The sequence below is a fragment of the Cetorhinus maximus genome, chromosome 5, assembly GCF_964194155.1.
Source record: "Cetorhinus maximus chromosome 5, sCetMax3.hap1.1, whole genome shotgun sequence".
Taxonomy (NCBI): domain Eukaryota; kingdom Metazoa; phylum Chordata; class Chondrichthyes; order Lamniformes; family Cetorhinidae; genus Cetorhinus; species Cetorhinus maximus.
Window position 1 is genome coordinate 141,570,432 of NC_135883.1, and position 13,054 is coordinate 141,583,485.

At 41.1% G+C, this 13,054-nt stretch overlaps 1 protein-coding gene across 4 annotated transcripts in view; it reads left to right on the forward strand.

The window, feature by feature from the left end:
• fig4a (FIG4 phosphoinositide 5-phosphatase a) overlaps nucleotides 1-13,054 on the forward strand; it is a 112,051-nt gene that overhangs the window by 4,193 nt on the left and 94,804 nt on the right. For 2 of the 4 annotated variants that reach the window (XM_078542574.1, XM_078542575.1), the window contains exons 2-5: nucleotides 1,425-1,556; nucleotides 3,438-3,536; nucleotides 6,708-6,831; nucleotides 9,224-9,380. In XM_078542574.1, the coding sequence (XP_078398700.1) occupies nucleotides 1,494-1,556; nucleotides 3,438-3,536; nucleotides 6,708-6,831; nucleotides 9,224-9,380 (443 nt within the window). In that variant the 5' untranslated portion in view covers nucleotides 1,425-1,493. Of the gene's footprint in view, nucleotides 1-1,421; nucleotides 1,557-3,437; nucleotides 3,537-6,707; nucleotides 6,832-9,223; nucleotides 9,381-13,054 lie in introns of those variants that run through there. The other 2 variants (XM_078542573.1, XM_078542576.1) reach the window with 2 other exon arrangements.

Genomic DNA, 13,054 nt, shown 5'->3' on the forward strand with positions numbered 1-13,054 from the left:
GTAGGTCAGGTTTTTCTCACGTGTCGGTGCAGACTCGATGGGCCGAAGGGCCTCTTCTGCACTCTGATTCTGTGAGCTGCTGCAGTCCACGTAGTGTAAGTACAACCACAGTCCTGTTAGGAAGGCAGTTTGGAACAGTGATCTAGTTCCAAGACAGTGATGTGTACCTGAAGAGGAACTTGCAGGTTGTGGTATTGCCATATGACTGCTGCCCTTGTTGTTCTACGCAATCGAGGTCTCAGATTTGGAAGCTTCTATTGAAGAAGCCTTGGTGAGTTGCTGCAGTGCATCTTGTGAATAGTACAAACTGCTGCCACTGTAGTTGACAATGGAGGGAGTGAATATTTAAGGTGATGGATGGGGTGAAAATCAATTGGCTACTTTGTCCTGGATGATATTGAGCAACTTGTGCTGTTGGAGCCACACTTATCCAAGCAAGTGGAGATTACTCCATCACACCTCTGAATTGGGCCTTGTAAATGTTGGACAGGCTTCGGGGAGTCATGACTTGAGTTACCTCTTGAAGAATTCCCAGCCTCTGACTTGCTCTTGTAGCCAGAATAGTTGTGTGACTGATCCAGTTAAGTTTCTGATCAATGATAATCCCCAGGATGTTGACAGTGGGGGAATTCAGCAATGGTAATGCTGTTGAATCTCAAGGGGTCATTGCCTGGCACTTCTGTATCTGGTTTGCAAGGTCTGACCAGAAATTGTTGATAATTGTGTTGGTAGATGGAGTTGATTCTTGTATAGAATCTTGCTAAATAAGTTTGGTACTCTGATACCAAGGGTGAGGTGACATTTTGGTTTGTTACTGTCCTATGTCTTGCACTAACAATCCAGAGGATGAGAGTTCAAATTCCACCATGATAGTTTACGAATTTGAATCTGGTGTGGAAAGAAAAAACTTGCGTCTTACTAGTTTACAACAGCAACCCTTCAGTCCTAACCTGATGTGGCCTATCTGACTCTGGCCCCACATCAGAGAACAGCAAAGAATCTAATCAATCAAGCAACTAGGGATATGCAATAAATTATTGTCGTAATGATGTACAATCTGGAATATATGCATGTTCAAATTACAATAAACTTAGATTCTCTTTTGTGTGTGGTAATTGAATCATTAAATTCCACCAATTGATTCAGGCCAGTTCACATGCTGGAATGCGCTGAGATTGAAATATGCCTTCTTCTTTGGATTACTCAAGCTACTGGATTCGCGCAGCTTTAGAATCACCAGACAGAAGGATGTTTGTGAAAATATATATACAATTTCGCTCCCCTGCTTTTTTGCATTGCAAATTTTTCATTTATGCAATTCCATTTTGAAAATTACTATTGAATCTACTTAATGTGAGGTAATTAAACCTGTAAAATGACTTTGCTAAACTATAAAGTACTTTTTGTTTCTTCTGTTTTAGGTAATAAACTGCAAACCTGATCTAAGAGGATGCTGATATAATAACATTGTCAGAGTCAGCTTTGTTGCCACCATGCCAACAGTGCAACCAGTCATTAGCTGTATACAGAAACTGGTTCTGTATGAAACTCGAGCAGTACGTTCAATTTTTAGTATTTGCATGCTTTGTCAGTGGATTTTACAATTGGTATCTATTGCACCTATGTTTCTACATTCAGAGGGGACTGTAGAATAAGTAAGGGAAAGTTTACCACCATTACAGTGTTTCAGTTTTTCCATGTACCCGTGGCATTTAAGTTTTACTCTATTCCAAACTTTAGTTCATATCAAAAGCACTTGTTTGAAATATTGTGCTGCTGCCGTTCCTGTTGTACCTCATTGACATAGCCATTCTTCCAGTCTGAGACATGATTATGAATACTGGTGGTTTGAAATATTGTAAGTTGTTTGTCTTAACTAAACATGCCAGTCTCCTCCTAGTTGCTTAGTATTTTGGAATCACTGGGTAATGAATGAGAGCAGGGCAGAGAATGATGCCACATCAGTCTAATAAAGGACTTTCAGCAATACTCTAAGCACTTTTGTCACTGGGATGTTACTTCTAGAAAAAGTAGAGAAATAGTTCTTTCTGTTGGAAGTGCTTAAAAGGAGCTAGTACATAGGAAGAAAGAGGAAACAACAATAAACTTTGAGTAACAGTTTACAGATATCCTGGTTATCTGCCCAGGATTCTGCAAGATAAATTCCTGATGGATACCTAAAATTAGGACGTAGTGATCAGTGACCACACTTCTCAATGGAAGCATTAACGCCAATTTTAATCTTCCAGGCCAGGAATCAAACCTTAGACCTTCCTGATCTATATTATTCAGTGCATTTTATAATAACTAGGAATTTATTTTTAAAAAATTACCGTCAAGTACACCTCAGAAGACAATTTTTATAAGTAGCATGAGGTCATTATAAATGATGCCAAAGCAGGTAAGCACAGTTATGGCTAGATCTCACTTTACAAAAGCTAGATCTTTGTTACTGTCTCTCTTCTGCTAGCTACCTCAAAATATTTCATGATTAACTAGGGAAAGTGACTTAATCTTCAGGACGGAGGCACAGCATTGGCATTCTGAGGGAGTGGTTTGCATGACTGCCCTCTTCCCACCTATCCCTATCTCCCTTCTCAGAGGTAAATTGAATTCTTAATGCCTTCTATGTGACTGGGTGAATCTAGAACTTATGAAATTTGCATAAAATCCATTTTGAAAACATTGTTCTCGGCATTACTGTTGATTTTAAGCATTGAGTAGGATCAACAACACAATATGTATCCTCTGTTCACAGGAATTAATATTTTCATGGTGGTAAATTAAACATTTGATACAAACTAGCTATAGATTCAAATTAGACCACTTTCATCTCTTCTCATACTTTATTCCCAAACTCTTAATATGCTTTATTTCTTCTAATACTTTTACTATTCTTGCTCCATGGCTCTTTTTTGAAAGTTGCCAGATCTATTTTTGTAATTGCTCCTAATAGAATTACATAAGTCAACCCATCCTGTTTGCCATCAGGGTTTTTAGTGTCTCCAACTGAGTATTGTCTAATTTTAATTGTTTTTAATAATTTGATAATGGTTAACATTTTACATGGCATAGTAGTGTTCGAATTATGAGTATTTTTTTCAAGTCTAAATTTGAAAAATATTCTTGCTTGGATGGTGAAATTTGGAGTATAATTTGGATAGAGCTTTTTTAGCTGAATCCTGAGAGCATATTGCCAACCTGCCAGCGACTAATGTGGGTTTGGGATGAGGGGGGGTGGTGGTCCGCATTTTTTTTGTACAAAAATAACTTGGAACAGGTTGCCTTTAAAAGCAAGGAACATTCAGTACAGACATATGTGGTCTTTGATGCAAGTCTTTTAGTTTTAAAATGTTAAGCTCAAGACGATGTTTTTTTTTGAAGAAAAAATGTGAATTGAAGAAACTGTATATATGTTGTTGTTATTTTCCTCTTAGAGATATTTCCTGGTTGGGAGCAATCATGCAGAAACCAAATTTCGTGTTCTGAAAATAGACCGCACAGAACCAGAGGACCTGGTAGTTATTGATGACCGTGTAAGTGCCACCTGAGGGAACATGATTGATTTTGTTTGTTATGCAGTGTTATTGAAACATTTTTCAGTAGGGTATAATTACAGGTATTTGTCTCAGACATGCAGAGTGCAAAGCACAAATAATTTAACTTTCCCATCACTGCAACATTATCTTAATTCTAGTGTATTGTGCCCACCACCACTGAGAATTTATTCATCATTTGGTCAACTCTGGACTTGCCATTTCTCTGATGTCCTGACACAAAAACAGAAAATGTTGAAGACCTTCAGCAGGTCAAGTCAGCATCCATTCAGAGAACGGACAAGTTAGCATTTCAAGTGTAGACCTTAGTGCAGTGTTTTGCTTTTATGATTTAATTCATTCTTGGCCGGGTGTACACCTGAGACATTAACTTAGCAATTATTTTGCCAAATGTTGACTGTTGTTATGACCTCGAGGGAAACCAAAGCAAGCCCTACTAATTTAACACCATATATTATGCTAACACTTTGATTTTAATCCTGAAAATCTCAACAGGACACTCCCCCATTCTACTTTTCTTTCCATCCAGTATTCTTTGCAAGATCTTGAGGGTTCCTTCACTTCTCCTGGGACCAAATCAAGGTGTGCCACAGCTCTTAGGAATTCACTGCTTTCTTGTGCAGTGACTCCACAAACACAAAGTCCCTTGTGTTTCTGGTTTACAGCTTCTGGCAAATTCTCTTTTCTGTTTCTCAAAGCTACTCCCATGTTCCAGCTAACTACTTCTATGTGAAATCACACAGATAAACCCAAAACAAAAGGGTACCTCATTGCAATCTAACCCCATGGCATCATGGCACACTTGGGGTGCCCCAGATAGAGATTTCAACTAATTAACCTTAATTTCCAAACTTGCCCTTTGATCTGAAAATCATATGGATACTTTTATGACCTTCCATTGTTTACCAGGTTTCCAACCTTTCTTTGATTTGGAGCAATTACACAAATAATTTACATCTTTAATGGGGACAACTGCTATCATACCAAATTTACTGGATCTATTCTGAAGTTAAGGTATAACCACCCTTTTTATTGGTTACACTCCTCTAACTCACCCTTTTAGGTAAACCAGGACCTTCTTTGGATTTGTAATTATCTTAGGGGTATTCACCAATCTCCCAGACCAGGTGCTTCCATTATCTTGCATTTAAAACTTCAATCCCCAAATTAAATGTTATACTGCTAAAACATATTAATTATTAAAATAGGCATTTTTGCAACGATGTGTTGTGTTTCTAACATCTGCATCATCTTATATTTTATGTCATGTCCTTCCTGTCAACCTCCCATCACCACCTTCCACAAACACCAACTTGCTCACATTTGATTTAAACATAATTTTAAGAAGCACCTTTAAAGGAACAGTTATCAGGTATAATCTGATTACACCCTAAAATCTTAAGCACACAGAAGAAAAGGAATAATATTGAGCAATAAAACTGTTAACGGAGAATTAGCCTTTGAAAACTGATACAGGTGTGGCAAGTCTAATGGCCTCATTCTGTGCCAAAGTCTATACGAGCTAAATTCAATGTAGCCCATTTTCAGGTATTTTTCTTTTATTCACTCCTGGGATGTGCCTGTTGCCCATCCCAAATTGCTCTTTCAACGGTGATGGTGAGCTGCTTTTTTAGATGGCTGCACCCACCCATTGTAGGTACACCCACAGGGCTGCTGACATAACGGACTGTAAGCTTCCAACACATGGCCAAGAATAATCCTAAATTGGTCCTCTGCCCTCATTGTCATAATTGAGTCATGCTGGTGGTGTTGGTCATGCCTCCAAAGGAACATTCGGTGTGGGTGGTTGGAATTTGAACCCCCTGCCCCTGGTGGCCCTTGGATAAATCCTGGGGTGGGGGAAGTGAAGAATTTTGTGGGGGTGGGGAGTGGGTTGAAGGTGGATTGATGACTGCCTTCAGTAATTCTATCGAACCTGAAGGAGCACTCCTGATCCTTCTGGCTACAAGTCAAGATAAGTATGGAGAAAGAAAAGCAAACTCTTTTATTGGTGGCTGCTTTCGGCAATATCTTTTGAGGAACACAATTTAGTTAGCTTGTAGACTGAGAAATGCTAAGCAGAGCACATTTGTGATGACCCATGTGCTTTGGGAAAAGCCTGTATTTATTTTGTGCGATACCCTCTTTAAAACCAAAGTGAACTGGGGAGTGTTCTGAAAGAGGATTAATTGGTGTCCTAACTATAACATCATTAGCTTCCAAGAAATGCCCATGTGACCTGTGATTGCAATTGGAATGAACAGCTAAGAAGCAACGGTTAAATAGAAAGCTAATTGCAGTGGTGTTGGGTTTCATCCTGCTTTTCTGTTGAGCAGTTCTGAACACAGAATTCATGTGAGAGGAAGCAAGACTCTCGCCAATTGGAACAGTTTTCTGTTTGGCAATTCAAAACAGATCCTTGCGTTGAAGCAAGTCTCTGAGAATAGAGCAGAGCTTGTGTTACTGTATTATATAGTTAGAAAGGGCAGGGAGCTGAAGATGGGAAGAGCATTGGATTGTAGATTGGACATGACCTATTGCTGCTGTTTGTGTGTTGCTGGAGCCCACCAGACCATTTAAAGGGCTCAAAGAAGGGAGTCTCTGTGGATTCTGTGCCATCAGGACTCTCATGACCCGAGTGAGAGGGGGTTCATAGATGTGCACCTTGTAGGGTTAACAATGTCTGGGGACTTCAGATAGAATATGGCTGCTGGTGAGTGCGAGTGAGAGGTTCCAACTACTCTTTCCAACTTGGCCACTGCTGTGAGATTGCACATAGTACCACATTTGTGTAGGAAATAATTCAAGTGCTTATAACTACTTGAGATGTATCTTTGAATTGATTATTTAAAGTGAAATTTACCTTTTTTATTTAAAATATCTTTTGCCTGTTAATGTTTGAATTATGTTGATTTTAGTTGGTTTGTTACAGTAAAAGAGTGAAATCTTGTCCATTGATTTTCCTTCTGTTGACTACATGGGGATTCCTTTGTTTTAAAAGTTAGTGGTCTGGATCTATGCGTAAATAGAGTGCATGCTTTTCTACTGCTAAAATTGTCATTGCTGATCCCAATTTGCGCCCATGAAATGGATGTGCGATTTTGAATTTCTACCCTGATGATTCTAAAAATCATTTTTGTTTTGGTTTAGCATGTATACAATCAACAAGAAGTTCAGGAACTTTTGAGTCGCCTTGATATGGGCAATCGAACTAAAATGGGGCAGAAGGGATTATCTGGGCTTTCACGAGCTGTATCCGCTTTTGGCATTGTTGGTAAGAATGTGAAAAAAGCCATTTCTGTGGTGACCCTGTTTGAAAAAGTGTTTATCCCATTTTTCAAGAGATAACATAGTGTAATAGCAAGACTGTTACCAGTAGACCTAGTGCTGCAGACTGTTTGCTGAATATCCTAATCTGCATTGGGTTTTTGCATTGTTTACCAACCTCCTGTGTTTGTGACCTCTGACATTGCACTTGATATGCAAACTGTTACATTAGAACCAGATTGCTATAGATTTCATAGCCATAAAACAGCAGCAAATTATTGTTGGGGATAAACCAGGGATCAACAGTCAAACATGAACAAGTTCTACTAATTACAAAATTCAGAGCCTACAAATCATAATTGGTCATGCAGATACTAGTGGCAAGAAGCAGAAGGGTAAATAATAAAATTCACCATAAAATTGTTAAACATATCTATACGGTTCCTAGTTGTTATGAGCTTGAATTGTCTCCAAGCAATGCTCTTTTTTTTAATTTGGAGCATATTCTGAGAAACCTGAAGCTTGAGATGGGATTCCACAAAACTACCACCCTATCAGCTAAACAAAGGCCTCAACAAGGTAGCAAATTGCATTCCAGAATACAGCAGTATAGCAATCTGAACTACGACTCTCAGAATGCAGCTTAAATTAACCTCCTCAGAGTCAAATAAATATTACTGTACTTTGGAACTAATTGAACAGGAAGTTCAGCACAACAGCTTTTTATAGTTGCACTGACCATTTACAAAACATGTCAGAGCTTGATTTTGTAGTACAATTATAGCCTATGTAATTGTGTCTTAAGTATTTGATGACAGGCAGTAAGTTGTAGTGCTGCCCTTGGTACCTGGGACTGCAGCAGTTCAAGGAGGCAACTCACCACCACCTTCTCAAGGGCAATAAATGCTGGCCTAGCCAGTGATGCCCACATCCCGTAAATGAAAAAAAAAGGCTATTCTTCATGAGTTTTTAGACGTGGCAGGCGCCACTTGTGTACTGTTTTTCTTTCCCTTACCTGATGCCTACATTATAACATCCTGGATAGTAGTTAACAGTCATGACATCACATATGATTGGGAGTAAGCCATTCAGCCCTTGAGAATGTTCCCCTCTTCCCCCACCAGAACCCCCCACTCACCATTCAGTCAGATCACAGTTGAGCTGACCTTTGAAATTCCATTTACATGCCTTTGATACATAACCCTTGACAGATTTTTGTTAGGCAACCTTGGACTTGAAAATTTCGATTGATCCAGCATTCACAGTCTTTTGAAGGGGGTCGTAGCAGTGGGCGGTGGCACTGCCAGATTTTCACTACCTTGTGTATAAATGTGCCCCCTGTTATCCTGGATTTTTCTACCCAATCAAATCATTTTGTCACTTTAAACATCTATTAGTTGACTCAACTTTCTAAACTCAAGAAAATACCAGCCAAGTTTGTGCAATCAGTTTTCATAATTAACCCTTCAAGCCCTGGTTTAATTCTGGTCAGTCTGTACTGCACCTATTCCAAGGCCAGTAATTCCTTCCTGAGTGTGGTTCGAAAACTGGAGACAGTGCCCCAGAGTCTGTGCAGCTGAAGCATAACATCCCCTTTTACACTTTGGCATTTATTTTAAAAAGGAATAATGTCCTATTAGAAGCTTTATACCTATCCACTAGCTTTTAGTGATTTATGCAGATGGACACCCAAATCTCGTAGTTCCTTTGCAGTTCCTTGTTTCTCACCATTAAGGAAATATTCTGCTCTGCCTTTCTTGGATCCTGGCATCAGTTCCCCACATTGAACTCCATTTGCTATAGTTTTTTTTTTCCCATTCATTTAATTTGCATGTCCCTTTGTAACTCCCTTTGTACAACTTACTGTGTTTCCTAACTTAATATAATCTACAAACTTGGATAATATAACCCTCTATTCCTTTATCCAAAACATTGATATAAGTGGTGAAAATCTTAGGCCCCAGTGCAGAGCCCTGAGGGACTCTACTTGTCATATCCCACCAATTAGTGTGTTCCCTTATTCCTACTCTCTTTCCTACTGCCCAACCAATTCCTAACCCATGTCATAAGTTTTATTTCCATTCTGTGCATTTCTTTTTGTTTTTATTCCTCCACGCACCCCCGCCCACCCTTCATTTTCAATCTCGGGGATAGTGGGGTAATTATTATATTTGAACCAATGTCCTAGCTGAAATCGGGTACCTTGGTACTGGTGAGATAGTGAATATGTGATCATCCTCCTCTGTATTGCTCAATTCAGTGGCATGTTTTCCATCCACTGAGCTATCAAGACTATTATTTAGACTAAGTTGCAGTAAATATGTCTATTACGTTATTTGATTGTAATAATATAAAGCTCTATTTATGTTGAAGGCTAACGATTCAAATTTTTCTCTCAGGGTTTGTCAGATTTTTAGAAGGATACTATATTGTATTAATTACTAAAAGAAGAAAAGTTGCAGATATTGGTGGCCATTCAATTTATAAAATAGAAGACACCAACATTGTCTCCATTCCAAATGACTCAGTTAGAATTGCCCATCCAGATGAAGCCAGGTAAGTGAGCACCAAACAATTTAAATAAGTCAGGGTAATTTTACAATTAACCTAAACACTAACTCGCACTAATTTAAAGCCTTGTATCTTAACATCACCAAAAAGTCTTTAGCTCTTGATCACAAGGCACCCTTCCATCTGCGAGAGTTGATGGGAATGCAACCTCAGAACTTCTGGTGAGGTTATATGAGATCATCTGCTGTGCTACTTTTGATGGCTGAACAATCTACTTCTGGAAAGATGAAGTCTGCCACATGTGAAGTTGTCCCTTGCTGATCATGCAGGATGATCTCTGTTGATGCCTTGTTTGAGGGGCTGGCATCTGCTTTGGAGCTACTGAAGCCACATAATTGTGGTGGTGAATTCCTGCACACAGCTGGTGTTGCCATTTGCAATGATTGTCAGCTGGAGTTTCCTACTTGTTGTGATTGATGTTGAGGACTTTCATGTCTCCTTTGACAGAATCCTTCAGTCAGAGCTTTGGGAGCCCTGCTGGTCTCTTGGCATGGCTACTTCACACATAGTGTATCCTTGGGGATGCAGCTATCTTCCATGCTATGCACATGCCCTGGCTAGCCCAAGTTGTCTTCACTTGATTAGCGCTAGCATGCTTGGCATGGTACGAAGGGGAGACGGTGATATAGTGGTATTGTCACTCGACTGGTAATCCAGAAACCCAGGGTAATGCTGTGGAGAGCAGGGTTCGAATCCTGCTATGGCAGATGGTTGAATTTGAATTCAGTAAATATCTGGAATTAAAAGTCTAATGATGACCACAAAACCATTGACAATTGTCGGAAAAGCCCATTTGGTTCACTAATGCCCTTTAGGGAAGGAAACCTGCCGCCCTTACTTGGTCTGGCCTACATGTGACTTGACTTCATCCTAGCCTGCCTGCAGCAGATGCATCGGTCCATGAAAGTATCAGTGAGAGTGACCACTGTACAGCCCTGGTGGAGACAAAGTCCCATCTTCACATTGAGGATACCCTCCACCTCGCTGTGTAGCACTATCACCGTGCTAAATGGGGTAGACTTTGAATAGATCTAGTAACTCGAGACTGGGCAACCATGAGGTGCTGTGGGCCATCAGCAGCAGAATTGCACTCAACCACATTCTGTAACCTCATGGCCCAGCACTTTCCCCCCCACTCGACCATTACCACCAAGCCGGGAATCATCCCTGGTTCAATGAAGAGTGCAAAAGGGCATGCCAGGACCAGGCATACGTAAAAATGAGGTGTCAACCTGACGAAGTTACAACACAGGACCACTTGTGTGCCAAACAGCATAAGCAGCAAGCGAAAGAGCCAACCAATGAATCAGATCTAAGCTCTGCAGTCCTGACACATCCAGTCATGAATGGTGGTGGACAATTAAACAGCTCACTGGAGGAGGAGGCTCCAAAAATATCCCCATCCTCAATAATGGGGGAGCTCAACACATCAGTGCAAAAGATCAGGCTGAAGCATTCGCAACAATCTTCAGCCAGAAGTGCCGAGTGGATGATCCATCTCATCATCCTCCGGAGGCCCCACAGATGCCAATCTTCAGCCAATTTGATTCATTCCACGTGATATCAAGAAATGGCTGAAGGTACTGGATACCGCAAAGGTTATGGGCCCTGACAATATTCCAGTAATAGTACTGGAGACTTGCTCCAGAACTTGCCGCGCCTCTAGCCAAGCTGTTCCAGTACAGCTACAACACTGGCATCTACCCAGCAATGTGGAAAATTGCCCAGGTATGTCCTGTACCAAAAAAAAGGACATATCCAACCCTGCCAGTTAATACCCCATCAGTCTACTCTCAATCATTAGTAAAGTGATGGAAGTGGTCATCAACAGTGCTATCAAGTAACGCTTGCTTAGCACTCACACTCAGTTTGGGTTCCACCAGGACCACTCAGCTTCTGACCTCATTACAGCCTTGGTTCAAACATGGACAAAAGATCTGAACTCCACAGGTGAAGTAAGAGTGACTGCCCTTGACATCAAGGCAGCATTTGACAGAGTGTGGCATCAAGGAACCCCAGCAAAACTGGAGTCAATGAGAATAAGGAGGAAAACTCTCCTCTGGCTGGAGCCATACCTAATACAAAGGAAGATGGTTGTGCCTGTTGGAGGTCAGTCATCTCAGTTCCAGGACATCACTGCAGGGGTTCCTCCAGTAGGTCCTGGGCCCAAACATCTTCAGCTGCTTCATCAATGACCTTCCTTCCATCATAAGATCAGAAGTGGGAACGTTCGCTGGTGATTATACAATGTTCAACACCATTCACGACCTCTCAGATACTGAAGCAGTCCATGTCCAAATGCATCAAGACCTGGACAATATCCAGGCTTGGGCTGACAAGTGGCAAGTAACATCCAAGACACACAAGTGCCAGACAATTATCATCTCCAACAAGAGAGAATCTAATCATCGCCCCATGACGTTCAATGGCATTACCATCACTGAATCCCCCACTCTCAACATACCGGGGATTATCATTGACCAGAAACAGCAGACAGATGGGAACGCCACCACATGGAAGTTCCCCTCCAAGCCACTTTCCACTCTGACTTGGAAATACATCGCTATTCCTTCACTGCCACTGGGTCAAAATCCTGAACTCCCTCCCTAACAGCACTGAGTGTACCTACACCACATGACTCCTGTGGTTCAAGAAGGCAGCTCACCACCACCACCACCACCACCTCGGGCAATTACAGATGGGCAATAAATGCTGGCCTAGCCAGTGAAGCCCACATCCTGTAAAATGAATCTTAAAAAAAGAAAGGACTGCCACATTGTTGACTTTGTCTTTCCATGTGATGCCAAGGATGCATTACAGGCATTGGGGATAGAAGTTATTGAACCATTTTTCTTGGTAGATGCATGCTTCACTGCCAAACAGCAATGTGCAGAGGATATGGGCCTTATCTATAAGCTTCTTGGTCCATGTTTCTCCATGCCCATTTTGTTAGGTGGCCAAATTTGGTGGCTCCCTTTCCAATGCATGTGCTGAGCTCTTCATCAAGAGACATGTTTTCTGTCACCATAGATCCAAGACAGCAGAATTTGCTGACTACTCCCAGTGGTGTGTTGCACCTGAACACAGGTGGAGACACAGCACCCTGACCCATAACTATGGTTTTCTTGACACTGTTGTTGAGCGAGAATGTGACACAAGCATGGGACAGATGATCCATGAGCCTTTGGAGCTAGTCTTCTGCCTGGGGCACTAGTGCAGTATCATCATTATGGAGGTTCTCTGATCAGGGCGTGCCACAATTTTGTCTTGGTTTTGAGTATTGATAAATTGAGGAGTTTTCCATCTGTGCGTGGTGGACCACCCCTTCTGTGTCAGCAGGGAAATAAATCAGGAGGCAGAGAAAAAGATACAAAATAGAGTAGGGACTAAGGACGCAGCCTCGTTTCACCCCATTTTTGACATTAAAACTGTCAGAGGTGGAGCCATGAAACTGAATGGTGCCGTGCATGTAATCAAAGAAAGCACATATGTGACTGACAAGCTTAGGAGTTTGAGTATTTGGTAGAAGCCTGTCCTTGTGGTGTCAGGTGCTTTTATGAGATCCACAAAAGCAAGGTAGTGTGTGTTTACACTCTCTGCACTTCTCTTGAAGCTGACGCAGGGAAATCGTGTCTGCCATGGATCCGCCTGTCCTGGAG